Source organism: Mus musculus, chromosome 3 (assembly GCF_000001635.26).
Source record: "Mus musculus strain C57BL/6J chromosome 3, GRCm38.p6 C57BL/6J".
In the NCBI taxonomy this organism is placed as follows: domain Eukaryota; kingdom Metazoa; phylum Chordata; class Mammalia; order Rodentia; family Muridae; genus Mus; species Mus musculus.
Genome location: NC_000069.6, coordinates 142,720,576 through 142,748,567, shown reverse-complemented (window position 1 = coordinate 142,748,567; position 27,992 = coordinate 142,720,576). Strand labels below are relative to the sequence as shown.

Genomic DNA, 27,992 nt, shown 5'->3' with positions numbered 1-27,992 from the left:
TTAGAATGGGGAAAATCTTTGAGTTTAACAAGATTGGCCGTAACTTGCTCCTCTCTCCTACATCCTCAAAATCCCGACTATCTTTTCCCCGGAGTGTGCACCTTCTGAGGGGCTGCTCACTCTCTGCCTCGGACAATAGATCTTCTTCTCCAAGGTTGACCTGGAACTCAGACAGCACCGCTTCCATAGAAAACAGAAAGTGCTATATTTGGTTAAACAAATAAAGGTTTGTTTATCTTGTGCATTACAAAGTCCATTGGTGGGTGCAGTGGCGTGGTTTGACTCCAGAGCCCCAAGCCCTTTCCATCCTCGTTCTTGCTGGAAAGTCCGTTCCTTTACCGGCATTAAAGCCGTCTCCAGGATTCTGGTGTGTACTGAAGACCAGCTGAGACATCCAGGCTTATTAACTGAACAACTACTAGATCCTTGAACTTTCCATTGAGAGACATCCATTGTTAGACTAGCTGAAACACAGCTTGCAAGCCACTTTAATAGATCTCTCTCTCTCCCCCCCCCCTCTCTCTCTATGTGTGTGTGTGTCTCTGTGTCTCCTCTCTATCTCTAGCTCCTCCACTTTAAATGTAGTGTGAAGGCATGAGGATGCAGCAGCCATCTTGCATTCCAGCCAGCATGAGGGTCAAAGTCTGCATACCAAGGAGTAACAAGTGCTGGTGTTGGTGTGTGTGTGTGTGTGTGTGTGTGTGTGTGTGTGCGCGCGCGCGCGCAGAGCTTAAGCATAGAGGGCTCCAAAGCTCACCTCTACAGTGACACTTCCCCCAACAAGGCCATACCTCCTCCAGTAAGCCCAGACTTTTAATAGTGTCATTCCTCCTGGAAAGGGCATTCAAACATACGAATCTATGGGGGCCCAGACCTACTCAAAGCACCCCAGACCGTGAAACAGTCACAGAAATGAGAATTAGGAGGTGGTGGACTCAGACACGAAGGAAATTCCACAGACAGGCCTAGGCTGGAGATGGGTTTGAGATGAACTAATACAGAATAAATGAATTTATTTAGAAAATAATGAAGAGAACGTGGTATAGATCAAAATACTGATAGCCAAGGATCAGACGAGCTGAGATCAGCCAGGCAGGCAATAACAACTTAACACCGTGTGTGGTATGTCATGTTATGGGAACAAGGTAGCTGGGATGGGGTGTGTTCCTAGTTGTAAGTAAGGGAAAGGCTGAGGGGAACTGGGAATTTTCTCCACACTATTATTATCAGCATCTATACATACACCTTTGAGACAGGCTCTCTCAGGGCCAGGTGCTTGGAGCAGAGGCATATTGTCCTAGTTAGGTTTCTCTCTCTCCTTTCCTTCTTTCTTTCTCTTTCTTTCTTTCTTTCTTTCTTTCTTTCTTTCTTTCTTTCTTTCTTTCTTTCTTTCTTTCTTTCTTTCCTTCCTTCCTTCCTTCCTTCCTTCCTTCTTTCTTTCTTTCTTTCTTTCTTTCTTCCTCTCTTTCTTTCTAAAGATTTATTTACTTTATGTGAGTACGCTGTAGCTGTCTTCAGACACCAAAAGAGGGCATCAGATCCCATTGCAGATGGTTGTGAGCCATCGTGTGGTTGCTGGAAATTGAACTCAGGACCTCTGGAAGAGTAGCCAGTACTCTTGACCAATAAGCCATCTCTCCAGCCCCCTTAGTTAGGTTTCTATAGCCGTGATAAAAGCACTATAACCAAAAAGCAAGTTGGGGAGGAAAGGTTTTATTTGGCTTACACTTCCACATAGCTGTTCATCACTGAAGGAAGTCAGGACTGGAACTCAAGCAGGGCAAGAATCCGAAGGCAGGAGCTGATGCAGAGGCCAAGAAGAGGTGCTGCTTTCTGGCTTGCTCAGCTTGCTTTCTCATAGAACTCAGGACTACCAGCCCAGGGATGGCACCACCCACAATGGACTGCGTCCTTTCTCATCAATCACTAAGAAAATGTTCCACAGGCTTGCCTACAGTCCAATCTTACGGAGGCATTTTCTCAATTGATACAGGTGACTATAGCTTGTGTCAAGTTGACATAAAACCAACCAGCACAGGCACGAAGAGTCTTCACTGGAGAACTGGGCTCTACTAAGTGTAAGCTGGAGACTCAGTCAGAGCCTAAGCTGGTCCTATTGCTGAGTCCCCTGTCAGCCTCCTCCTGAGGCAGATTGAAGACCGTGGACACCAGCCCTTCCCCTGACCTGGAACATTCTTAAGATCTCCACAAGCTCGCTCTTCTCCTCCTCCGTCTAGTTCCAAGTTCCCTCCATAAAACCCACCCTAGTACATGCTAAAGTGGCCACTTGCTGCTCGACCCTCTGGTTCTGGTTTCCCGCTGTCTATCCTCATGCAGCCTTTCCCATAAGCTGACACCCAGCACACACCCCTTTGGTTGGTATTTTAGTCTCTCCTGGCCAAGGAAGGGATATAAACAAGTACAAGGTCCTGCTAATGGAAAGCAAGACAGGTAGGGAAGAGAGGGAAGGACAGAGGAGAGACCAAAACGGAAGGAGGAATTCTGCCCCCAGGAGGAAGAGATAGTACAAAACATATGTAAGATGGAAGAGGCGTGGACACAGTCCACTTGTGAGGGGTCAGCAGAAAATAAAGACACAGCAGATGGACTTAGGTCTGAGCATGTGAGGAGAGATACGATCAGAGCCTGGGTGGATTCAGGAGCCGTGGCAAATCCAGGGCTGTAGAGAGCAGGCTCAAGACCAGTGAAACACCACCCCACGTCCTCTGCAAGGCGACGGGCAAAAGTTTTCCAAGAGGTTTGTATGCCCTGTAACAGCTGTCTCCTGCCGTTTTATGCCTTACTTTTTTTTTTTGGTCTGGGTCTCCAACTCATTTCCAGGTGTAACCTTTCCCTTTGAGACTTGGACCAGTTTTGAAACCAACAACCTTCCCCACGCCATCCCCAACTTGTGTGGCCCAGAAGGTTCAGGGATGTCCTTTGTCAAGAAAGGATGGACAAATGCTGAGCCAGAGACATATATCACAGGCGATTTATTTCCGTCCTTTTGTGTCTCCCACAAGCAGGTGGACCCTGCTGTGACTTGGTTGTGATGCTGGCAGTGGGCTGTGACCCGGGATGAGAAGGGGGTGGATTTTCTTTCTTATCACAGAGCATGCTAGCAATTGCTGCTGTGGTAGCAGGCAGAGAAGGCTCACTGGGGAATGGATCACAGTGATGTCTATCAAAGGTGAAGGATGAGTTCATAGCTGCTAGCGCTTACCTGAGTGTGCTCAGCAGCCCAGGTGCAGGCCTAGAACTTCAACCCCAGGGTGGAGTCCTTATTTTTGACCAGCTAGGCAAGTTCAAACAACATGGCAATAAGTCAAAGTGTCCCAGGACAATGGAAGTGAAGGTTGGCCAGGAAATGAGTACAGTTAAGAGGCCTAATAGGAATCATACTGAGAGCTCTGGGAACTGCAGCAGAGATGATCAAACTGTAGGCTGTGTGAACATCACCTGGGAGGGCCAGGTCCGGAGGCTCTTAGTTGATGCTGACCTAAAAGAGCTATGGACCAGTTTCTGGGAAATATTGGGTTTGGAACTGAATTAAATTTAAATAGGAGCTTAGAGGAAGGGAGGGATGGTAAGGGAAAGGAGGGCAGGGGAGGGAGGGAACAGGGCCACAAAAGCATGAGCCAGAAGACAGTTGGTTATATATAGAGAGGATGTGTTTACTATCTCAAAGGTGAAACGGCCCCGACTGATGATAGTTTCAAGGTGTGGCCAAGGGAGTGGGTGGTTCAGGTGGAGCAGGGGTGAACATTGGCAGAGGTAACAAGGTCAGGGGGTGGAAAACACAGGCTGCCCACGTGGACCGTGAGGCCACCCAAGTCACAGCAGCCCTTGGAAGAGAAAAAAAACAAAGCCAGGGGCAAAGTCTAGTGTCCTAGGGAGGGAGCTATAGGCACCCTCATGGCTGGCGCCCAGCAGGACCGAGAGGTGAACCTGGCCAACCTCCTGTGAGGGCTTGTAGGTTGCCAGACTTTACACTGAATGAGCCTGCAGTCCTCACAGACGAGCTGCAGATGAGGTATGTGTTGGTTTTGTTTCTTTCATTTATTGAGAGTCTCACGTAACCCCGCATGACCCCCAGCTTACTATGTCACTGTGGATGACCTTGAACTCCTGCCTCCCCCTCCCAAGTGCTGGGTTTGCAGGCCATGCTGCACTTGGTGCAGTAACGGCGATTTCCGTTTCCACTCATGAGAAAGTACAACACGGAGAAGTTGACTCTCCCACCACGACAGTGGAAGGCACCTTAATGTATTCCAAACGAATAAAACCTGAATGTACCGAACATGGTTAGGAACGGGGTTAACTTTGTAGACAATGGAAGTACTTATTTAAATGTTTGTCCTGAACCGTGTTTCTTTATAGTGCCCACGAGGTGGCAGCACTGAGCAGCAAGTCCTTGCAGGAAGATGGAACCAGTCAAGACTTCTGGCTGTTCCAGGCCCTGAAGATTTCTTCGGCAGCATCCAGTGTGCTGTCTTTCTAGAAATAAAATAATTGCATCGTTACATACCACCATAAATTCAAGATATTGCAGTATTTAAATATAGAAGGCATAGCTGGGTGCTTGTGGCACCCAACTTTAGAAAAACCCATTGAAGATAAAAACCATACTAGCAATACCCCCAAACTTAAGAGAATGTATAGTCTTAGACGAAGAAGCAATATCAAAGTAAAAACAGAAATGTGGAAACTAAAAGGGGAGGGGTGGGAAGTTGGCTCAGTGGTTAGGGTGTGTACTGTTTGCAGAGAAATCATGTTCCTAGCACCCCAGGTGAGTGACTCACAAAACTTCCTAAAACTCCACCTCCCGGGGATCTGATGACCTCTTCTGTTATACATGAGTTTGTACACACACAAACATATTTTAAAAAACTAAACAAAAATCTAGAAAACTGAAAACAGCCATTCAGGCAAGGCCTTCCTGCTTTCCCCCGACAATCCGCCCCCCATCCCCCCCATCCCCGTTCTCCAAGACAACCTCTCGTAGCAGGTTTTAGGTTTAGTTCTAATGTCTGTCATTAAAATCCAGTCATATGCTCAGGCTTCTACTTCCTTATTGTGAACATTGTATCCACTACAGGGAGGGAAGGCTGGAAGGAAGGGGAGAGAGAGAGAGAGAGAGAGAGAGAGAGAGAGAGAGAGAGAGACACTAGCCAGAACTCAATCACATAGCAAGGTATTAAGTAATTAAATGATGGGAACCAGGTTTCACCCTTGAAGAAGGGAGCTACAAAAAATAGAAATGAAAAAAAAATACAACTAACCATATGATAGTTTTCAATAAATTTGGATACAAATAAATGCAGCTGTAAATAGGCATGCAATCAATTCTGTCTACCCAAGGGTTCTGCTTCTCAACCAACCGATGATTGAAAATATGCAGGGGAAGAAATTACATCTGAACTGAGCATGCTCATATTTCTTCTTCTTGTTGTGATTCAGAAACAATACACTAGAACGTCTATTTAGATTGTGTTCCACTGCATTAGATTATAAATAACCTAAAGATGATTTAAGGTACACAGACGTGCATACATTATAGAAAAGTAGTATGACATTTATATAAGGCACTTGAATATCTTGGGGTTTTGTAAATACAGATTTGTAGGGGATGCAATTAATCAGCCCTCGATGCAGAGGTATGACTGACATATGACTGTGTATGCCTTTGAATGCATTTATATATTCTCTACCTCTGCTGGAAGGGCCTAGGAACAGCATCACAGAACAGCAGTGAACACTCTCAATATCTAGATCTTGCTTTAGGACCGGAGTGATGATCAAGAGCACTTGTTCTCAATGAGGTCCTAGGCTGGGTTCTAAGCACTTACATAGTGGGTCACAACTGTCTGTAACTCTACTTCCGGGAGATGTGACACCGCCCTCCCCCCCCCACACACACACACATAGTGCACAGACATACATGCAGGCAAAACACCTATTCACACAACAGAGAATAAAAACCCCCAAACATCACCCCACCCCCTACCCTCACCCACAGAGCTAGATTCTAAAAGAAACCAGACTAATTGGGAATGGCTGGTCCCAGATTGATAAAATGAACCTTGTGTTGAAAGGTCAAGAAGAGGTCCCAAAATGTTGGTGACAAATCAAAAGAAACAGAAGCCAGCTTAAAGGGATTCACAGTGGCCCAATTCTGGAGAAACTTAACAATGACAAGTGTTAGGTGACAATGACAAATTAGAACTCATCAAATATAACAGAAGTGTACGAGCTTTCACGGCTACCAAAGCATAAGGAAAATAGTTAAGTTGCTTGGTGTGAGATGGAATTCTACCACAGCTTCAAAGCAATTCCTTCAAAATAGTTAATAAATTTAATGGAAAACCCTAACCTTATACTAAATACGTGCAAACTCCACCTCAGTGATGTACTTGAAGATAACTGTAGCAGGCAAACAGACGCGGCTTCCGCCCACAGTAACAGGTCTAACTGGAGAGCCTTTCCTTACGGTGATTGGTTGGGGAGGTTCCTCTGCGGACCGTGGCTGTGTGGCCCAAACTGGTCTCAAAGCCAGCTTGCCTCTGCCTGGGATTAAAGGCATGCACCACCACCTCCGGCCTTGGCTGCTGAGTTTTATAGAGTGTCAAGGCAGTGAATGTTAAACGCAAGGACCTAGCTAACATGACAACTAAATGCAACACATAGTTCCGGCCTTGACAGCCAGACAGGAATGACCTGACTCAGGCCAGTGCCAAAGCTTGCGTGTTCTGAGGATTTTACAGAGGGACAATCGGTGAAACTCGGATAGGGGCTGAGTTGTAGATGGGATGACAATTTGTCTTGGTGCTGAGGGTGGTGTTCTGTGATTCTGGAATGTCCTTGTTGGTGGGGAACACACAATGAAATATTTGGGGAATGATGGGTTATCATTAGTGGTTAAGTAGATACTCTGAGATGGTCTTTTAGAAATTATAAAATCATGTCGATTGCACTTCAAGTATTTAAATTTTTCTAGGACAGGGTATCTCTATTTAGTCCTGGAACTCCCTCTATAAATCAAGTTGCCCTTGAACTCAGAGATCTGTCTGCCTCTGCCTCCTGAGTGGGAGGATTAAAGGCATATTCCACCACTGCCCAGCTTAAATATTTCCTCTTTTGTGTGTACACACGGGAGTGAAATGTGCACACGCATGTGTCTGAGTGTGAATCTGTGTGAGGTGTGTGTGGTAGTCAGAGGAAATCCTTGAGTATTGGTTTGAACCTTTCACTTCATCTGAGACGCAGCCTCATGGTTGTGCTATGAATACCAGGACTGTCTCTCTGCCTCTCACTTTGCTGTAAGATTGCAAGCCTGCTGAACTGGACCAGCTTCACGTGGGCACTGGAATCCCAACTGGGGTTCTCCAGGTGCCTTTACCACCGAGCCATCTCCCCAGCCCTTCAATGTTGTTTTTAGGTCAGCCAGCCTCCCACACACTTCCTCCTACACGCTTCCTCAGCCTCTCTCTTTCCTTGCCCAGAGGCAGCCCTGGGATCTTATTCTAGATCCTTCCTGAGCCGTGCCAAGCATTTAGCTAAAGGAAGCATTCCTGCGAACACAGCTGTGCAAGTATTTGGAGCTCTATTCCTACTTTTTTTTTTTTTTTTCGGAGACTCGACTACATATTTCATTTTCCTTCCATGACCATAATTTTCTTTTTAATGTTGTAAAATCCTGCATTCTTCTCCACACTCTTTTATTAACTTTTCTCACCCATGATGTGCTTAGCGAAGTATTCTCCCTTCAATTTCTCCCCTGTTCTCCAAAGAGACCCCATTTCATCTTCCTGCACCGCCACACCCTGACATTCCTAAACTTGAAAAATCTCAACCTCGAGTACTGCCTTAAGCATTTCGAACTTCAAATGTCACCGTCTGTCACTCTCCGAGACACAGCACAGCTCATTTTTCCGGAGAGTACTCTGGAGGTTGTTTGGTTCCAGTGTCTTTCTTTTGCTGAATGATGTCCTTGGAAGAGGTGTGTCACGTTCAGTTATGGATGTGAACAATTTCTGACCGAATGCCTCTCTCTGTAAGTTCTCCCCGCTAGTGCACACAACTGCTCCTATTGATCTGAGCAGCCAGCACTCATAACCACTAAGCCATCTCTCCAGCCCCATGGATTTACAGAGATTTATCAAGGAGGAAGTGGGCAGTGCTTGAAGACAGCAGAGAGTCTGTCTTGTTCATCAAAAGTTTAATTCACCTTTAATGTAGGAGTTGGCCATCCGGGAATTAATTACGTGGCCTAGCTGAGGACCTTTCCTCCATATTACTTCAACCCAGCTTTTGGCAACGCTGCCAGATCAATGAGGAAATCCATAGCCCAAGCACACTCACCTTCCCACCCTGCTTTACAGCATTCACACGACTGCAGACCCGTGTCCACTTCCCCTCTGCCAGAATAGCCGAATTCCCACTGTTCTTGGTACCTGGATCTGTCCTTTGAGGCAGGAAGCCTTTCCGGGCATCCTCTTTTCTTCTACCACTCCCCACGTAGGGCAACCCTCCCCACGTAATTCGTGAAATCATGTTACAGTTCGCCCGAGTTGTTTCCAAGAAGGGAAAAGGGTAGGGCCGTGTTGACGTTGAAAACTGAACTGTTTGTTTATTGTTTTTTCAGGATAGGGTTTCTCCATGTAGCTCTGGCTGTCTTCGAACTTGCTTTGTAGACCTGGCAAGGGTTAGAGGCGTGGGCTACCGTGCCCAGCTAAAACTGAAGTCCTAAGGTTATTTTTTCCCTTCTGTTAATCATGTTTGTATTTTCAGTAGTATGTTTACAAAGTTGGCCTCTGGCTTATGGTGGCTCCATTGGTTATTTTTTTATTTTATGATGACAGATATCCATTAGAAGTCAGGCTTTTGATATCTAGGGGTGGGGAGCTGGTGATATACAGGAACATACTCTCTACTAATGTGGGGCTGTCTGTAGCAAGGGGCCTCATGATTCAAAGGAAAATGGCTGCTCCCCCCTTCTGTGCTGCATTGCCAAAGCTACACTGTTCAGTGCCGTGCTCATGGGAAATGCATTTCAACACACAGTATTCTTAACAATGTTTCCATTGTAAGCAGGGAAATACTTGCACTTATATCTTTTAAGATGGACAGTATAATGCTTTGTCTTATTAACCTTACTTTGTTTTTAACATGTGTTTACATTCCAAACGTTGCCCCCTTTCCTTTTACATTTTAGTCAATCAAATCGTCACATTGTTCTGTTGTAAATACTCATATTCTATTCTTAGGTAACTCTTCCATAATTTGTCGATAGGTTATATCAAAAAGTTAAAAATAGTATTTATGTTATGTTAAATAACCTAAGGATGAGTGTTTTCAGTAGCCATAACATGCATGTGGGATCTATGTATATATGGTATGTGCATATTTTGCATGTGTGTGGGTACATGTGTGTGCATATCTGTGGAGGCCTGAAATGGACATTGGAGGTCTTCCTTGATTTCCCATGTTTATATATTGAAGCAGGGTCTCTCATGGAATTCAGAGCTTACCAACCATGGGCTGGTGTGTCTAGCAGTTAGCTTGGCCTGGGGATCCAGTCTCAGTTTTCAGACAACTGCCTTGGCTATCTGGCTTTTATGCTGGGTATGGGAATCCGAACCCCAGTCCTCCTGCTTACTTGGCCAGTGCTGCATCAACGCAGGCACTCCCCGGCCCAGACAACACCTTTCTTGAGAGGCTTCCAGTTCAGGTATAATGATTTCCCTCAGCTAGGGCTATGTAGTTCCCCTCAAAAAAGGCTCAATCAAGGATGGTGGCTCCCAACACCTGAAGACTGGGGCAGGAGGACTGTCATGAGTCTGAGGACAGCCTGGGCTACAGAGCAAGACCCTGTCTCAAGAAACCACAAATAAATAAATGAACTAAAAGAACCAGCAAACACAAGGCTCAATACTGACTTACCATCAATTTCATGGCAGCAAGTCAATTTTTTTGTTGTTGTTGTTGTTGTTTTTTGAGACAGGGTTTCTCTGTGTAGCCTTGGCTGTCCTGGAACTCACTTTGTAGACCAGGCTGGCCTCGAACTCAGAAATCCGCCTGCCTCTGCCTCCCGAGTACTGGGATTAAAGGCGTGTGCCACCACGCCCGGCTCTAGCATGTCAAATTTTAAAAGTGTCACTTAGCATTTCATTTTTTAGAAATAGAAAAAAAAAGCTGCGTTGTAAATTGGAGTGAAGGTACTATAAATGCATATTTGTGGGAATGTAGCAACTTACTTTAATAAAGCAAAACCGCACCAGCTTCTCAAAGTGTGGTTTAGACTTGGAGTCGCAGAAGGCAGAAACAGGAATGGCTGTCAGTTTCTGAAAGACACACAAGGTGATGCAATGGGAAAGCATCGCACGTTCCAGATGTCACTTAGGGGCCACAGACATTAGAAACATACTGCTGAGCGTCACAGTAATCTTTAAAAGGAAAAAGTATTTTTAATACTTTTAATCCCTCAAAAAGTCCTAGGTGGACTCTTTGTATGAAAGGTAGAATTAGAAGAGTTGGAGGCTAGCCTGGTCTATATAGCAAGTTTCAGGCATGCCAAGGCTACAGAGTGAGACTGTCTCAACAAAGCTACACAAAACATTTTAAAATGAAAAGGAGAAGAGACAAGGGTGGAGTTCAGTGTCTTTCAAGACACATTCACAAGGTGCTTGATAAGGGGGCAGCGGGAAGGTCAGTAAACAGTACCTTATGTTTCGTCATCCACTTCACAAACTTATAGTCATAAGGCTCATCGCTGTTCATGTCCGAGAGGTCAGCACCTGTAACCACAGGGAAAGGTGGGTGGGGGAAGGCGTCACTTAAGCCTGCCAGGGCTCACATTTTCTCCCGACTCAAACAGGCGTAACCTAGAACTTTCTAGAGGTTATTCATACACCCTGCTGGAGTCTCACACTGTGTGATGAAGTTGACTGACAAGTCGACTTGAGTGCTGAGAAATGAACTGGTCCTCTGTCTTAAACACTGAACCATCTCTCCTCCCCAGCCCCCTGCCTGCCTTTATTCTTATACTACCATCAGATGGAATTTAAATGTTTATCTATAGGAAAGGGGAAAACCAAATTCTAATATGAGGAACAATTCATATACAGTAAATGACATTTTGCTCATGTGAGAACTTGAGATGTTAATATTTTCCCCACATCAGAAAGAAGGGATATTTTCCCATCTCCACAACATTAGAAAAGGTTTTCCATCCAAATTCTCCTGACTCCTGTTTAACCAGACTGTATCCAGATCTAAGACACAGCTAGTACTGTGCAGGATGGACTGACTCAGGCAACATAGAAGGCGTGCTTAGTGCAATAAGTCAAGCCCACTACAGTCCTGTGATGGTTAATAGCACATTGTAATGATCCTTGTCTAGAGTGCACTGTCTGAGGATAACTGGATCCAGGAGTGTCATTTCTCAGGCATCCACCTGTTTTCTCTCTCTTTCTCTTTTTTAAAGATTTATTTATTTATTATACATAAGTACACTGTAGCTGTCTTCAGACACCCCAGAGGAGGGCATCAGATCTCATTACAGATGGCTGTGAGCCACCGTGTGGTTGCTGGGATTTGAACTCAGGTCCTCTGGAAGATCAGTCAGTGCTCTTAACAGCTGAGCCATCTCTCCAGCCGCCCCCCCCCACCTGTTTTCTCTTAATAAATAAATTTAGGTGGAAAATTTTATAATTGAAAGGCTCCATGGTGGGAAGAAACTAGGAGCAGGCATGTTGAGAGCCACAGGGGCATCTCAGTCTAAACCATGGGAGGGACGCCCATCTTCAGGATAAGGGCGAGTTCTGGCAAAGGCACACCCCAGAAGTGTGAAGGCCTCCCCTGTAGCCTCATGAAGGTGGGGTTGGAGCTGTGACCTCATGAAGAACCTCCAGCCTCAGCTACAAGAAAATCTAGCTTTCCAGTTCTCTAAAACCTGTGATAATGAGAAGAATTAGTAATATCTAATGCTTGTGTACTACACAAGGATTCCGACATGAATATAAAGATTAGGGAGACTCTCCCATTCTCAGGAGTTCACCTCACTTTCTCTTAATAAGTCTACGTTCATGCTGCCACAAAAAGCTAACATACAGCCATTCGTTCTTTACATAAAATTGAATTTTCTTTTATTTCTTTTAGGCTTCTCAAATTTAGCATAAATGAGAAATTTCAGTTTCTCAAGTTCAGTTGCATTTAATGTTATTACAGTCTAAAATACTGAAAACCATATTAGGGTAATCATAACTTACCAATACAGGATACTCAAAGGTTTACTATTAATAATATTTTTAAAATATTAAAGAAATATACATTTTATGTAAAACTGCTGGAACACGGTCAAAGGTATGATGCATGGTGAATAATGCTTTGGGGAACTGTATGAGTGATTCCAGGAAAAAAGGGCAGAGGAGAGGGCCTTTTCCTTGCTCCCCGCATTGTTTTCGGATATGATTTCATGAGTCCTATGACAAACATTTACACTAAATTTATAGGACATGTTTATTCTTGCTAGATGTCAGAACACAGATACATAACACACTCTGGTGACAGGACATGCTGAGTGCTGTCCCCAGTGTACCCTGAATCTGAATATGGCCGTCTGTCTTGCTTTCACGGTTTCCCAGATATAATCTAGAGTGCACGGCAGGCAGTTGTGTTTAAATTGATCTGTTCTGAGAAGCTTCTGGTAAGGGGCTGCTCTCTGCTAATATTTAGAATGTGCTTCCTGATATCTATTTACATATTTTTCTGAGCTCAAATAACCTTCCTTGGGTCAAGGCTTTCTTTGCTACATTCATGTATAAGAGCACACTGACACTGAGGTAAGGTTGTCTACAGCATTTGACTGGAGTCTGCCCCATTCTTTAAGGCCCTCAAATCCCGGGGCTCACAGACAGATCTGCATCGGTTGGTAGAGGTCAACAAGTTAAAGGTAAAACATTATGTTTCCAACTTGAAAATTTGTTGGTGGCAAGTCAGAGTATAGCATCACCTTCAGGTAACAGAGACCCATTCATAGGAGGGTTGGCAAGATGGCTGGGGGGGGGGGGTCAAGGCAAGTCTGATGATCTGAGTTCAACTCCCCCCCCCCCCCACCTCCAGGTCCCAGATGATAGAAGGAAAGAAGTGATTCATTCCCAAAAGTTGTCTTCTGACCTCCGCACATGAGCCTCCTCTGACCGCCCCATGCACCAGTGTAAAATGAAGGAATAAACCCATGGATTTTGGAGAAAGAACTGTAAGGATTCCAGCTGTATGACTGTTGGAAATTTAAGGTTTTCTGAGCCTTCCTGGCTTCAAAGATGGCGCTAACATGCTTGCTTCCTTTCCTTTCCTTTCCTTTCCTTTCCTTTCCTTTCCTTTCCTTTCCTTTTTTTTTCTTTTCTTTTTTTCTTTTTTGCTAACATGCTTTCTTGAAGAGGGTATTAGAGTGCTTGGCCCTCTGTTTATAGCATTCATTTCTGCAGCTTTGAAAATAGCAGGCATTTCCCGATAGCTTCACAACTTCTAGAAACTTCTATTTTCTTACCAAATAGCACTTAGAAAAGTTAGCAAAACCAAAAAACAAACAAACAAACAAAAAACTATTTCAAATGTACTGTTTCACATTCAGAATTTTCTGCTCCACACTGGCACACAATAAGAACAGTTCTGTAACAGAACACCTAGAACAACAACGACCCAACAACCATTTATCAGCAGTGACAGTTCAGGTAAAAGTCCTGAAAGGAAAGAGAATCGTTGGAAGTGCTGGAGTTGTGAAAACACACTCTCTTCTAGAGATGAGATGCAGTTCTGGCTTTGGCCCCTTTCCCTGTACCTCTATCCTATCATTTCAAACCTGAGTGTCTAGCTCTGAAATAAATAGAAAAGACTTCTTCACAAACCTAATGAAGACACATCAGCAATGATGAAGTAACCCCCGTCAGGAACAATGGGTTTCAGGCCAACGCTGTTAAGTAAACGGACCATCCGATCTCTCTTTACTTCTAATTCCTTTGGCAGAGAATTAAAGTAACACTCAGGGTCATCCATGCGCTTGATATCGATCCAAAACGCCTCGGCCAAGGCTGCCTGCACGTTAACAAAGGGTGTCAGTTATGGCTTAATTCCCTGGTAGGATAAATAAAGATCATCATACTAAGATTTGTGTCAAGAAGTCACTCGGTCAATTACAGCCAGCTTCCCATGGACGATTCAGCTCCATAGGTTAATGGCGGAAGGACTTTTTGGTGTAAACATTTGACTCTAATATGACAAACAGAGGAAGACACCAAAATCCCAACTGAAAACGATCTGTTATGTAAAGATGGTGTACTTGGTAAGAAACAGACATGAAGAGTTTTCTAATGAGATGAGCTGTGGTTCGGCTTGCTAAGTCTCAAAGAATGGCTAGACAGGGGAAGAGGGAGTGAGTCTTTCCTGATGAAGGCACTGGAGGAAATTAAACCTGGCCTGCTGTCTAGACAAGCAAACCCGAGTTCCCCATTCCTCAGAAGAAATACTGAAACCATTCTGGTCCCAAGGAGTGAATGTATCTAGAGACAAATCTCCGGGAACTGTGGGTAACTTCTTCAGCAGTGGTGGCAAAGAAGAGAAAATGTGACCAAGGAAAACCAGATTGTAAAGAGCAAAGGACTTAATGTTCGTGTTCCCTTCATTCCATTCGGTGAATTTGTTCTCCCAGGTATAGGCATTACTCCCAATGCCTTTGCAGGGTGATTAGGCCCAGGAGACTAGGGGCCCCAGGAATGGTACCAGAACCACTTCCATCACGGGAGAACACAATGAAAAAGAGACACCTATGAGGCAGCAGGTCCTTCTGATATGGCTTCTAGAAGGCAGGGTCAGGATCTGAGTCTTCCCAGCCTTCAGAACCATGAGAAATAATTCCCTTTCTGTCTTTCTTTCAAGATCAATTAATTTACGTATTCATTTATGTGTATGAGTGCTTTATCTGCATGTACACTTGCATACCAGGAGAGGGTATTATGGAGTGGCTGGGAATCGAACTCAGGACCTCTGGAAGAGCAGCCACTGCTCTTAACCACTGAGCCATCGTTCTAGTACCTAAATTCCTTTTCTGTATTGGCTATTCAGTCTCTAGTACTTTGTTACAACAACGTGTCAGTAAGGATCAGGCATGTGGCTGAGAAGCATGGCAGGTCAGGATAATAAAAACAAGTCACAGAGTGGGCATGAAGCACAGAGATCTGCCAAGCCGAGAGCGAGATGCTTGGCAGGCAAAGCATGCCCGATGGCTTCCGGCATTGGAGATAGAATGGTTAACATCATAGGCAAAGCCCTGGCTTTCATAATTATATACTGAAGGGTGGATGAGGAGGTGAGGTAGAAAGGCCAGGAAAGAAAATCTGTTATGTATGACAGAGCTGTAGCAAAAGACAGAGCAAGACCGGGTAGGAGGGGTCGAGATCCCATGTAAGTCTTTGTGGCAGGAGAATTTAGCAAGGAGACAGAACTTTTTAGCACTAGGAGATCAGCATCCAGTTTCCAAACATAGCTATCTGAGCACATTTTTTTTTCCTGAAATGCAGAATAAGATGCTTCAGGAAATGCTATAGAATTTCAGCTGTACCTTTCTGAGCAGTTTGTTCATTTACTCTAGAAGTCGTTGCCCTGGAAAATCCAAAGCACAAAGACACAAACATCTGTGCTGAGTGTACTGGGACCCCCTCATTTTCCCAAGCATGTTTGCGATGCCCAGTGTCAGGCACCACTGACTTAATCTTCCAACTGTGTCCAGGGCCCCATCAGTTCTGCCATCCTCAGTTCAGTTCAGTCCTCTGATATTTCTCTCTGGTAACTCCTCTCTTATGTTCTCCCTCCATGAAGCCCCAGACTCCTTTCAATAGCATACGTTCAAAACTGCCATGGCTTCCCACATCCCATGGCAGCCATGCTGTCTACCATTGGGTTGTATTTCTAGTCTCTCTGACCACAGGGCTCTTCTCTAGGTTAACCAGTGCTCAGATGCTCTCTTCTCCATGGGGCTAGTCCAATATGACATCATGTCCTCTCCAACTTGGGTCATTACATCTGCCTTCCTTCCAACCTTTTCTTTGCATCTATCAAGTCTAACATAATATTGTTTAAAAGTATCTCTATTATTTATGTCTCTTGACTAGGTATTAAGCTATGTGAGTCCAGTGGCTTTTTGTCTGTAAAATCTCTAATCTCCAGTAAATCTTAGTTGAATAAGTGAATGTCTTTGTTTTGAGGTGATAAAATGAACTTAAAATATAATAAAGCAAACCTTCAGAACTAGCCTTTATCATAGCTAGGAGAATCACTAAAAAGAATGGAAATTTTTCCTATTCGGTAGACAGACAACTTGGATGAGAAACACTCAACCACTGATTGGATGTAGACACCGATACTTTTACTCTCTTGTGCTTTCGCTCCTCCTAGAAGTAGAATATTGTTTTAGTTTGTTTGGGGAATTCAGAGGAGGATGGTAAATAGATCCGTTTCTAGAAATGTATACAAAAATAGCAACAGCCTAACAAAGCTCTACATCCAGGGCCAGAAATAGTGGTACTTGCCTGTGCTCCCACAGCGTGGGAGGTTAAGGCAGGGCATTGTGCTAGAGAGAAAGATCAACCTGGGAGAATGGATCTGCTGTCTGCTTCCCATCAGCCAGTTCTACCAACACAGGCAGCCCTGAGCTGCTTTCTTCTGGATCATCTAAGAAGGCATCCCACTTCTCTTACACAGAATATAGTATAAATTAATAGACAATACATACTGCCATGGATTTTCATTTTTTAAAAATTTCACGATATATTCTGGAAATCTTTCTGAATAGTTGTACTGTGTGTCCTCGGTCTGTTTCCACGGGGCCCTAGTATGTTGTTGTCCAGCCATGCTTTAAAGTCTCAGTGTGGTCTAAGCTAGCCTTGAACTCATGCTCCTCCCGACTGAAGCCTCAAGAGCTAAGATAACAGGCATGCATCACCACACCCAGGGTTTTCTTTTCTTTTAAATAGCTACTGCAGTACAAAAAAAAAAAAAAAAAAAAAAAAAAAAAAAAAATGACCACCAGAGTTGTCTGTCTCTTAAAACATACTATCCTGTATGGTAAGAGGAGCTTTTTAAATGTGACATAAATTATGCAGCTTGAAATTAGGGGTGCATCCAAAGGCTACATGTCTGCTCCAAAATTCCCAAGGTGTAGTAGAAGGGCTCGCTCATGCAGAGGCTGTCCAGTTTGCGCAGGCATAAAGGCTAACACTTACCTGTAAAGGAGTCGCACACGTGTAAAAACTGTTCTGTTGAACGGTCTGTAAATGCTTTATCAGGTGAGCAGGGCCAATGCTCCAGCCGAGCTGCAAAGGAAAAACACAAAAGCAGATCTCAAGTAACCTAAGGATATATGTCATATCTAAGCGAGTCATTAGCGTAAATGACAAATACAGGAGATGCAGAAATGTCCCCAGGAGGAAAGTGGGGTAGTGCTTGTTGTTTTAAAGTTCCCAGCTCTGCCCTCACCCCTCATCCTGCCTTCTGAAGGTAAACGCAATCTAGGATCACTGTGAGCCCCTCCCCTTGCTGATGTGTCACTTCTGATACTCAGGAGGAATAAAACCAGCACTTACACTTGCTTGAAGTCTAGGTACAAGTGTCTCTGCATGGCAGCTCAGACAACTCCCCCACAATTAAGGCACACAGGATCTTTAATTCTCCTGGCCTCGAGTGCTTCCTGTGTCTCAGCCCCAGCTAGTCTCAATATGGCTGAGTGAGAACTGAATTTTAACTGGGGGATTATTTCTTGTCTTATGAGATGGTATCTCCTGTAGCCCAGACTAGTCTTGAACTCACAAGATAGCTGAAGATGACCCTGGGTTCCTGATTTTCTTGCCTCCACTCCCAAGGGCTCAGGATAATGGCTTTGGCCACCACACCTGGATGAATGCAACAGTTTAGTGGTTGGTGCATGGGGCCTGAAGGTGGCTGACCTGCCCTGATGTTAGTTTATTAGCAGTATGATCTCAGTCAAGACAGTAAAAATTCCCATGATTTTAGTTTTATAATCTGCAAAATAGGGATAATAACCATGCCTACTTTATACTGTGCTTTTAAGAATGAAAAAAAAATTAGCATGTATAAAAACACTCAGTGCTTGGGCCACAGTTAAAAAAAACATAGTATTAATCAGTCTTATTTTTCTCTTTTCATATGTAAATATTCTTTGTAAAGAAAATGTATTATTAGTTGGTCACTCATAAGAAGAAAAAATTGCTTGATTTTTCTTTCTTTTAAGAAATCACTTGGTCTCAAAAAGGATGAAACATGGGTGGGTGCTAGGATTCTGAAGGTAAAAGCTTGCTTCCTACCAAGCTGAGGACCCAAGGTATCATGGATCCACACATTGGAAGGAAAGAACTGACTCCTACATATTCCCTCTGACCCTCACACATCCCCCACAGCACACATTCCCCCTGCTCCCAAATAAACACATGTAATTAAAACTAAAAGGTTGACCAGTAAAGACAGAAAGGATCATTAACTCTAAAACCCCACATACATTATGTATGCATTTAAAATGCAAAATATTCTACAGAAATTAAAGCGTCGGCCTGTTTTTAAGAGCCTGATTTTTCTACAGGGTACTGGGGACTGAACCCAAGGCTGTCACATGCAAACTACCTGCTCTACCATTGAGTCCCAACCCAGGTGTGCCCTCTCTCTTACCTTCCAGCCAGTCACACTGAATGTCTTGCCAGCACTTCCTATTGTTATTGTTCTCTCCCACATACCTGGAAGAGTGGCTTAAAAGAAAAGAAAACTAAATAAGTGGCTATATATCTCCTCTCTAGTTACTTCTTATCAAATATAGTCTAAAAACACAATGCAGACAACATGAACTCAAGGAAAACAGATATATTACATAGTATCCTTAGTGGAGTTATTTCAGTTTTTTTTTTAAGATAATTCAAATTTAAGGTCATGTTTAGTTAAAACTGTTGTAGTGCGTTTCAGTGTTGGACCAATACGCAGACATGCACAACAGTTTCATCATTTTATCTATGTCTGTCAGTCTGTCCGTCTGTCCATCCATCCATCCATCTAGCCATCTATCTATGTATCTATTTAATTTCCAGCTAGCTGTGCACAGGATGTGTGGATGTCAGAAGGACAACTTTTGGGAGCTTGTTCTCTCTTGTTTCTACCATGTGGCCTTGGGGATAAGACTGAGGTCACCTCAGGGTTAGCAATGGTACCAGCAGGACAGCCCAGGTGTCAGCTGTCACTGAAGCTGGGGCACTCAGTGCCTGGTGCTAGTCATGGCTGCAACATTAAGCAGCTAATTTTCCTGGACAGTACTGGGGATCAAATCTGGGACCTCTCCCATGCTTGGCATGCGCTCTACCACTGAACACTTCTTTCTAGGTCTGTTTCCCCACACTCCCGAGAGCGGTGGTTAAAATGTGCAGTCTACTGTACAAGCATCACTGCCTTTAATTTTGGAACATTGTTTTTTCAACCAGAGTCAACAAGCCTCTTGACTGATATCTTCTAAAGTCACACATTCACAGTGGCACATCAAATCCATTAGTAGCTACCAGAGAGCCGAGGAAACACGGCAGGGGCACGGGCTAGGAATTAGGCACAAGGTGGCAGCAGTGACAGTGTGCTGAGGGCTGGGGTGGGGACAGGTAGGGGGTGTTAGGCAATGGTGAAGGGCGAGGGAGCCAGGGTTGACTTGGCTATGATTCGGAACCACATTGGCTTAGGCAAGCAGAGAGGAGGAGGGGCTGGCATTCTGTGCTATGGTATGAAAGGTAATAACAATATTTTTAACATATTAGCTGCATAGCATAAAAGGAAAAGAAATCCAAATATTAGTGATTTAGAATATCAACGAAATACGTGTGTTAGAGAGGCAGGTTCTTTGTGGTGGCTAAGATACCAGTTTTGCCACTGGACGAGCCAAGAACATCTCATCCAGTAAGAGTAAATTCTACTACCATTTTCTTCCTCCCCTTCTAGTGTTTTTTTGCAATAGTATCTCAATGTGTGGTTTGGGCTAGCCTGAAACTGGTTACGTACACTAGATTGGTCTTGAACTCACAGAGATCCACCTGCCTCTGCCTTCCGGATGCTAGGATTAAAGGTGTGCACCTCCACACCTGGCTCACTACCGTTTTCTTTTTTAGATGTTTAATTTTATTTTTATATGTATGAAAGGCAGGAGGCATTGGTTGCATACCCATGCTTCAGGGCAAACAAACTGCATTTTTCTAAATTATTACATAGTGAATTCATATTTTTTGCAATAATTTAATTTTATAAGCTGTTGCAACAATTAAAGCAAGTCTGAGTTAAAAATATGTCCTGAGGGGGGGCCATCAAGATGATTTGGTAGGTAACAGTACTTGCTGGGCGAGCCTGACCATGTGAGCTGGGTCTCTGTATCGCAGAGAAGGGTGGAAGGAGAGACAGGACTCCAGAGTGGTCTGTGATGTCAACACATCCCATCCCTTGTGAGTGCCCCATCGATATGAAGTTTCAAAACATATCTTTATCAAATAGCATCAGTTCTACCGTCTGGGTGCTCATCACATACAAGGAAACAGTACACTCCTGTCAGCATAGTGGTCCTTTGGGTGGAACTCGGGTTCTCAGGCTTGGCAACAAACACCCTCTCTGTTGAACTATCTTTCTGGACCACAACATTTGATTTTTAAAGATTGGTCTGAATTTCAAACTGAGAAATCGTTCAAATGACCTAAGATAGGTCATCAACAAGATAAACCATGGTGGGTTCCGACCCAATTTGGGCACATAATAACACTGAGCTGTGCAATTAACATCTTGAACTACAAATTTTCTGTTTATAGACTTGCCCTGATGAAAATTAGTCCTCTTCGGTGGATCTAGAGGCCACCCAAATTTGGATGGCTGTTAAAAGTATACCCCTTCCTACACTGAATCTGATCATTAAGCCTGCAATCTCACTTATCTCCAGATGAAGTCGCCCCAGTGTCCCAGGGACACTTGGCTTAATCTTACAACACAGACTGAGGTCTGGGTAAGGCTAAAGCTTACAACACACACTGGGTAAGTCATGGTGCGGCTTGGTAACCGAGGCTGCAGTGGAGAAGCATCTGTGAGTGTTTCCTTCTCAGGCCAGCTGCTGAGATCAAGCTCTGTAGTTTACGCCTCTCTCTAGCCAGACCAGCCTTGACCTGGAGACCCTCCTGCTTCAGACTCAGGAGTGGCGTGTTTTATAGGTGTGTGTCACCATGCTTGGCTGCAGTTTCCATTTCTTCACAGTCCCTATTCATCACCTAAGGTGGCAGAGACACAGTTTGCTTCTGACCCTCACCCAAAACTAACTGACTGACTGACTGACTCACTCTATCTATCTATCTATCTATCTATCTATCTATCTATCTATCTATCTATCTATCTATCTGCAGTCACAGAACCAATTCCTTTTGCTGTAGTCCCCCAAGTATAATGATTGTCACTCTGGGGACAAGGCAATATATAGAATTTTGAAAAGACACCTTAGCGGTTTTCTTATGCATGATTTTTTTGTAAGCCATTGGCAGTAGCTGCCACTTATCTGATTTTGAAAATTACACATCACTTAACAAGAGGATCTAGTAAATGAATATTAATCACCAAGTCAAAAAAAAAACCCTCAAATGCATTTAAAACTATTATGTTATGCATATGGTGGTTCTTTTTTTTTTTTTTTTTGGCTTGACTGCGTCTGTGCACTAAAGTGCTGCAGTTGAGAGCTTGGATCATCCCAGATAATACTGTAGGATTTGGGTAAGATAGCTTAGTAGCAATGGCAAAATCCCACTGAGGACAGAATAGCAATAGCTTGCCACTCTACAATTCCTTGCTGTTGTTTGGCAGCTCATTCAGCACAAACAATCATGAACCTCTTCATAAAAAGTCCTGAGCCAGGCAGGATCTACGCACCGAGGAACAGCAGGATTCTTGTTAGGAAGCCAAAGACAGACACAAGACCTACTCTGCTGGTGTCCCGGCTTCGTAATGCGATCTCAAGTCCTTTTCCTCACTTGAACATTTGTCCCTCCAGCTGAACTTTAATCCCTCAAGCATGATCCACCTAAACGCTTCCTGTAAGTGTCGCACAGATGCCCATCACAGAGACTATTTTAAAGCTGGCCTGGGATCCTTTCCAATCAGTTGTTCCACACGTGACCAAAGACATTCAGACTCGAGACTCTTGTAATCAGTACCTATTTTTACGTGCGTATGTCCAGTATAGACAAGCCATTCATAAACCTCATCGCTGATGCACAGAGTGTCGTGCTTGACGCAAAGGTCAGCAATGACTTGCAGCTCCTGTCTGGTATACACCTGCACACATGAAAAGAAAGGGCACAGCCATGTTACTCTACACATGAGAGAGCAGCGACTCCCAGCCGGTGTGGGCAGAGAGGCTCGCTCACCTTGCCGAGGGGGTTGTGTGGAGTATTTAATATTATGGCTTTCGTTTTGGAACTGAATTTACTTTCCAGTTCTCGAGGATCGAATGTCCAGTCAGAGCTAGTCCACTTCATCCCGTCAGTAGGTTTCTAGGCATGAAGAATAAGATGTGATTTGAACAAACTAATTCATGTTTGCTGTCTTACAGACAACCTAATAAAGGAAAACGAAGAGTTAAGACAGACCTGACATAGGTAATCGAATAAATGATTAACAAAGAACACACACACACACACACACACACACACAAACACACAAACACACACACAATTAGGCTCTAATTCAACCTTGAGAACCCAGAGGACCTAGGCCTTATGTACACACTGGTTAAAGGAAACAGTGAACCCCTTCAGCAAAACAGCTGTTGCTCTTTCCCACAAGCCAGCTGTAACTATGGGCAACAGGAGGCAGCCCAAGACTGATGGAGGAGTCTATGAATCACCTTAGTTACTGTGTTATTTTCAAAAGACTTAGCTATGTCTTTAGTGACAAAGTAATTGATATTTTACGACATTCTTCAAGCCCATAGATGACAGGGGACTTACAGATCTCAGGGGAATAAACACAGGCACTGCTCCGGCCATTCTCACCATGGGCTCATAACAGTCGTAAAAAGGCACCATAATTATCACCTGAGATAAAAGCAAACAAGAACACAGGAAATCAGCCAGCAATTCTTCCCTGAGGCACTGTGCAAGTGATGGAATACAGCAATGGAAAGACAGGTCTGGTCTTTGTGGAGCTAATGCCTTAGTGCGGAAGGATATAAAGACACCCAGCGAGTCAAAGCTGGAGTTCTTAGTCTTTCAGAAAAACCTACAGATGGACTTACAGTGAGGACATTCCAAGCTGTCACATATTACAGGTTCACACACAGGTTTATCTGAGGCCTAGGCTACTCATCATGTTCTCAAACAGATGTTTTAACCCAAATCAGTAAGGACTTTTCTTTTTCTTTTTCTTATTTTTCTTTTTTTGGATTTCAAGTTACAAACTACAAGGTAGGATATACTTGATATATCAGACAGTGATGAAGGTCAGATTTTGGGAATGACTCTCTACTTTGTAGAATGGAGTACTAACGTAAAAACAGTGTCTTGAGAGTAAACATGTAGGGATCAGGGGATCAGAGTGGATGCTGTTGTTCTTGTGTGATGCCCATAGCATACCCCCAGGTGTGTGGTATCTGTCACCTGCCTCTTTCCTAGTCTTTAGATCAGACTTCTTGACTCTCAAACTCTCCTCCAATCACCCTTGCTGCAGGTTCAGGTTGAGCTGGTCTGATTTGCTGCATGCCCCCCACCCCCAGACCTGAACTAGGACATTTTTCTATGTTTCTTTCCCTTTATTTCTCTGTGGTGGTTTGAATGAGAATAGCTCCACAGGCTCCTATATTCAAATGCTTGGTCCCCAGTTTGCAGAACTGTTTGGGAAGGATCAGGAGGTGTGGCCTTGTTGGAGGAGGTGTGTCTGTGGGGTTTCAAAAGTCGACACCATTCCACGTCTCTCTCTGCCTCATGGTTGTTGTTTCCACATGAAAGCTCTCATCTACTGCTCTAGCATCATGACTGCCTGCCTGCTACCATGCTCCCAGCCATGTAGCACATCGTCTCTACCCACCTGCTAAAACTATAAGCAGGCTCCCAGTTAAAAACCCTCTTTTGTACGATGCCTTGGTTATGGTATTTGGCCAGATAAATAGAAAAGTAAGTCAGTCAGTACCCTTTCTCCCTTTCCTCCAAATAAGATCTTCTCTAGCCCTGACCTCCCAAGTTCTGGGATTATAGGTGTGTGCTACTTGTCTAGCTTTCTACTTTTATATACTTTTTGAACACACTTATTTGTTGTGTATATGCTCTTATGTGCAGTGTGGTGCAGATGTGGGAGTCTGAGGACAACGGGTCAGCGTCGACTCTAATGCCATCACATGGGGTCTAGAGATCAAACTCAGGTTGTCCAGCTTTGCAGAAAATGGCTTTACCCAGTGAGCCACCTCGCCAGCCCATGCTTTTTTATCCTTTAAAAACCTAGCCCTATTTCATGAAATATGAAGTCCAAGTCTAATTTTCACTCTTATGTTAATGTCTACCTGAGAGTTCACTGAATTTTAGAATTATTTTTTTACCTATGCATATATAAACAAGTGTTGCATTTGTATATATAGTTCTTCATTTTTAGATGATCAGTTGAATAAATTCATATGGTTGCTACTCCTAGATAAAAGGATATAAACATTTCCACAACACACACATGGACTAATGTTTTTATTGAACCTGTGTGTGGGGGAAGAGGGGCTGCATGCCATCCACATAAAACGTTAGTGGTCACCCTGTGCAAGAGAACAATCTGTCTCAAAAACAACCACAAGCAAACTAACAACTAGCTAACTAATAACAGTACAAAGTGGACAACCCTGTGATATTATTTATAACAACAAATGAAAAGGATAAGAAAGCTCAAGAGCCTGAAAGGTATGAGTCCAACTGCTCTCCCATCAAAGAGGCATGGGAAGGAGCTGAGCGGAAGGATACACGGCAGTGACTAACGCTGGGAGAACACACCCCGGGAAGCACCCAAGTCTGGATGCTGGAAAGGTGCAACGTCTTTGTGTGTGCGATGGTTACATGGTGGTTTAACCCACTCTATGTTTAAGGCCAGCTAGCTTTACCGCACCATCATCACATGGCTTCAAAATAGATTGAAAGTGAAAAAGGCACAAGATGAGGGACTGTTTCTAACATGGGACAGACGGAAGCACGGGGGGTCATGACAATGTTCATGCACTTACTTCATCTCCTGGGTCCACCAATCCTTGGATGGAGTTAAAGAGAGATCCATATGCCCCCACGGCCACAAGGATTTCTTCGTTTGGATCAATTTGACGTTGATAAATCTTTCCATATAAGCAGGACAGAGCTTTCACAAGTGCTGGATGACCCTGTTGTATTAAAGATTAGGGCAAAATAAAATCCCACTTTGAAATTCATTATGAAAACTACTTCTTTGAAGTAATGTAACTAGTTTCAAATTTGGTTTTAATACCTAGTATTATCCCCAAGTGTATATTTTGCCTACACATGTGTATGTGCACCAAATGAGTGGAGTTAGTAGAGGCCAGAGGAGGGTGTTGATTCCCTGGACTTGACATCACATCACAGGTAGGTGCTTTGAATTGAACCCAGGTCTAGAGCATCAAGTGCTTTTAATCACCAAGTGGCTCCAGCCTCTAAATTTGTATCTACAAAGTGGCAATAAACTTGAGAAGCTTTTGCATCTTGAGGGCTTCTCTATGAACGGTTATGAAAACTTGCTTCTGATGAAGAGTATTCACAGAAGAGGAGGTTTGGCAACCCAGAATTTGTCCTGGGTTCAACTCATATTCTGAAATAGGCCATTCATACTTTAGCATGAATTTGTTAACATGTAATAACTGCATATACGTAAGGGGCAGTGATACCTCACCACAAGACCACAGTATATAGATAAAATCAGTAACTAGAATTTGCCTTGAACTTCTCTTGGAAGCTTCAAGCTTCTCTTTTCTACTATAGGTCTCTAAATATATAACAGGTTATTGTGAATAATCCCTACACGTGCTTATTATAATCCCTGCCTGTGCTGCAGAAGATGAGAATTTTTCCTACCATCTTGATGGGTCTCGAGATATCTATTAATCTCCCCGTCTCTCTTCCCAGTTGTTCTTCCAAGCTTCTAGCAATGACTCTTCAACTCTCATCTACCTTTACACGTACATTTTACAGCTTTTACGTATGAGACAAAATCCTCAGCACAAGTGTCCTTCTGGTCTGCCTCAGTGCTCCAGCTGACATGATGTTTGCTGGTTCTACCCACTTTGCTGTGTGTGTCTGGTTCCCATCCTTTCCATGGCAGCAGAATAGTCTCCTGCAGAAGGTGCCATGTTTTCTACCATTCTTCTGTTGAGGGTCAGTCACCTAGACTAATCCCAGTATCTTAGTTACAGTGACCAGCACTTCAATAAAAATGGGGCAGGGTGTCTATGATATGCTGACTTTATTTCCTTTGGATATAAATCCAGATATTTCTATACGTGTTGTTCCTTTAACTTTTTTTTTTTACATTTATTTATTGTGTTTTGGGTATCCATGACACCTTGTACACCTGTGGCGGTTAGAGAACTACTGGAGAATTGTTTCTTTTCCTCCACCATGCATGTCCCAAGGATCCCACTCAGGTTTTCAGCCCTGACACTGCCTTCACCCACTGACCCAGTTTGCTGTTTCTGCATCTGCTTCTTTTTGTGACAGGTGCACAGTAATATCAAGAGCACAGGAGAGATTTTTTTTCCTCTCCTTTCGTTGCTATGCTTTGCTTTTTAAATAAATAACCATCTGGACTGGGATGAGGTGATTTCTTGTGGCGTTATTTACATTTCCCTGATGGTTAGTTGAGGGTAAGCACATTTGTCTATTTTTGCCATGGTTACCTGTGTTTTGGGAGCCTTATTAAAAAAAATCACATCCTATCCCAATATCTTGACTTTTTCCTTATATTTTCTGCTACACCTTCCATAGTTTCGGGTCTGATATGGGGCGTATAGACTGGTCAGTTAGTGAGTGTGATAGCTACTTGCATGTTCATTTGACACACCTCGAGTCATTTTTGGAGAGGGAACCTCAAGTAAGAAAATGTCGCTCCCAGACCGCCTCCCAGACTAACTTATCCACAAACCCTGGTGCATTTTCTTCATTGGTGATTGATGCTCACTGTGGGCAGTGCTGTCCCTGGGCTGTTAGTTCTGTGTATTACAAGAAAGCAGGGCTGGGCAAGCCATGAGGAGCAAGGCAGTAAGCAACACTCATCTGTCCATGGCCTCTGCCTCAGCTCCTGCCTCCAGGTTCTTTCCTTGAGTTCCTTTGCTGGCTTCCCTGGATGGTAGACTATGCATCGTAAGACAAATATAAACCCTTTCCCAAATTACCATGGTATTTTGGCATAGCAAGAGACATCTTAACGAAGACAATGAGACCATAAGATCCCCACCCCCCACCCCTCACCACCATGACAATCCGGATCGAGTCAGTCTTGCTGTTTCCCCTGTTTTCCCATCCCCATAGCAATGATCTGTGCGGACTGCTTGGACTTTCAAGTTCAAAGTTAACGTTAATCTAAGAAATGTCTGGATACCTGGGCCTTTCAGCACAGAAAGAAGAGTTAGAGTTAGCGAGGAAGCGAGTGTCTAGTTAGAGACAGGGTTCTTTAAGAAGCCAATGCTAAGGCTACATGAGTGTTAATGAGATAGCAAAGATGCTTTGAGAGAATATTTTCCCTTTCCTTGATGTCCTGAGAGCTCATTTTGGAACAGTAGTCAATGAACAGCCAAAACGGGACTGAAAAATTCCTGGAAATTAGAGAAGACTCATCCTCAGAGGTGAGAGCCATGGGCTCCAGAGTTTCCAGGTTAAGACAGTTGATCCTAGAAAGTCAATTTCCTTTAA

At 43.8% G+C, this 27,992-nt stretch overlaps 1 protein-coding gene across 4 annotated transcripts in view; it reads right to left on the bottom strand.

Annotated features, from left to right (window-relative positions):
• Positions 1-3,656: 3,656 nt before the first annotated feature.
• Kyat3 (kynurenine aminotransferase 3) overlaps positions 3,657-27,992 on the bottom strand; it is a 43,893-nt gene continuing 19,557 nt past the window's right edge. For 2 of the 4 annotated variants that reach the window (NM_173763.4, NM_001293560.1), the window contains exons 5-14: positions 25,304-25,453; positions 23,061-23,147; positions 22,479-22,604; positions 22,266-22,386; positions 18,733-18,809; positions 17,277-17,366; positions 13,908-14,094; positions 10,723-10,796; positions 10,257-10,343; positions 3,657-4,497 (exon numbers count right to left, since the gene is read on the bottom strand). In NM_173763.4, the coding sequence (NP_776124.1) occupies positions 4,435-4,497; positions 10,257-10,343; positions 10,723-10,796; positions 13,908-14,094; positions 17,277-17,366; positions 18,733-18,809; positions 22,266-22,386; positions 22,479-22,604; positions 23,061-23,147; positions 25,304-25,453 (1,062 nt within the window). In that variant the 3' untranslated portion in view covers positions 3,657-4,434. The remainder of the gene's footprint in view (positions 4,498-10,256; positions 10,344-10,722; positions 10,797-13,907; positions 14,095-17,276; positions 17,367-18,732; positions 18,810-22,265; positions 22,387-22,478; positions 22,605-23,060; positions 23,148-25,303; positions 25,454-27,992) is intronic. The other 2 variants (XM_006501431.3, XM_011240114.3) reach the window with 1 other exon arrangement.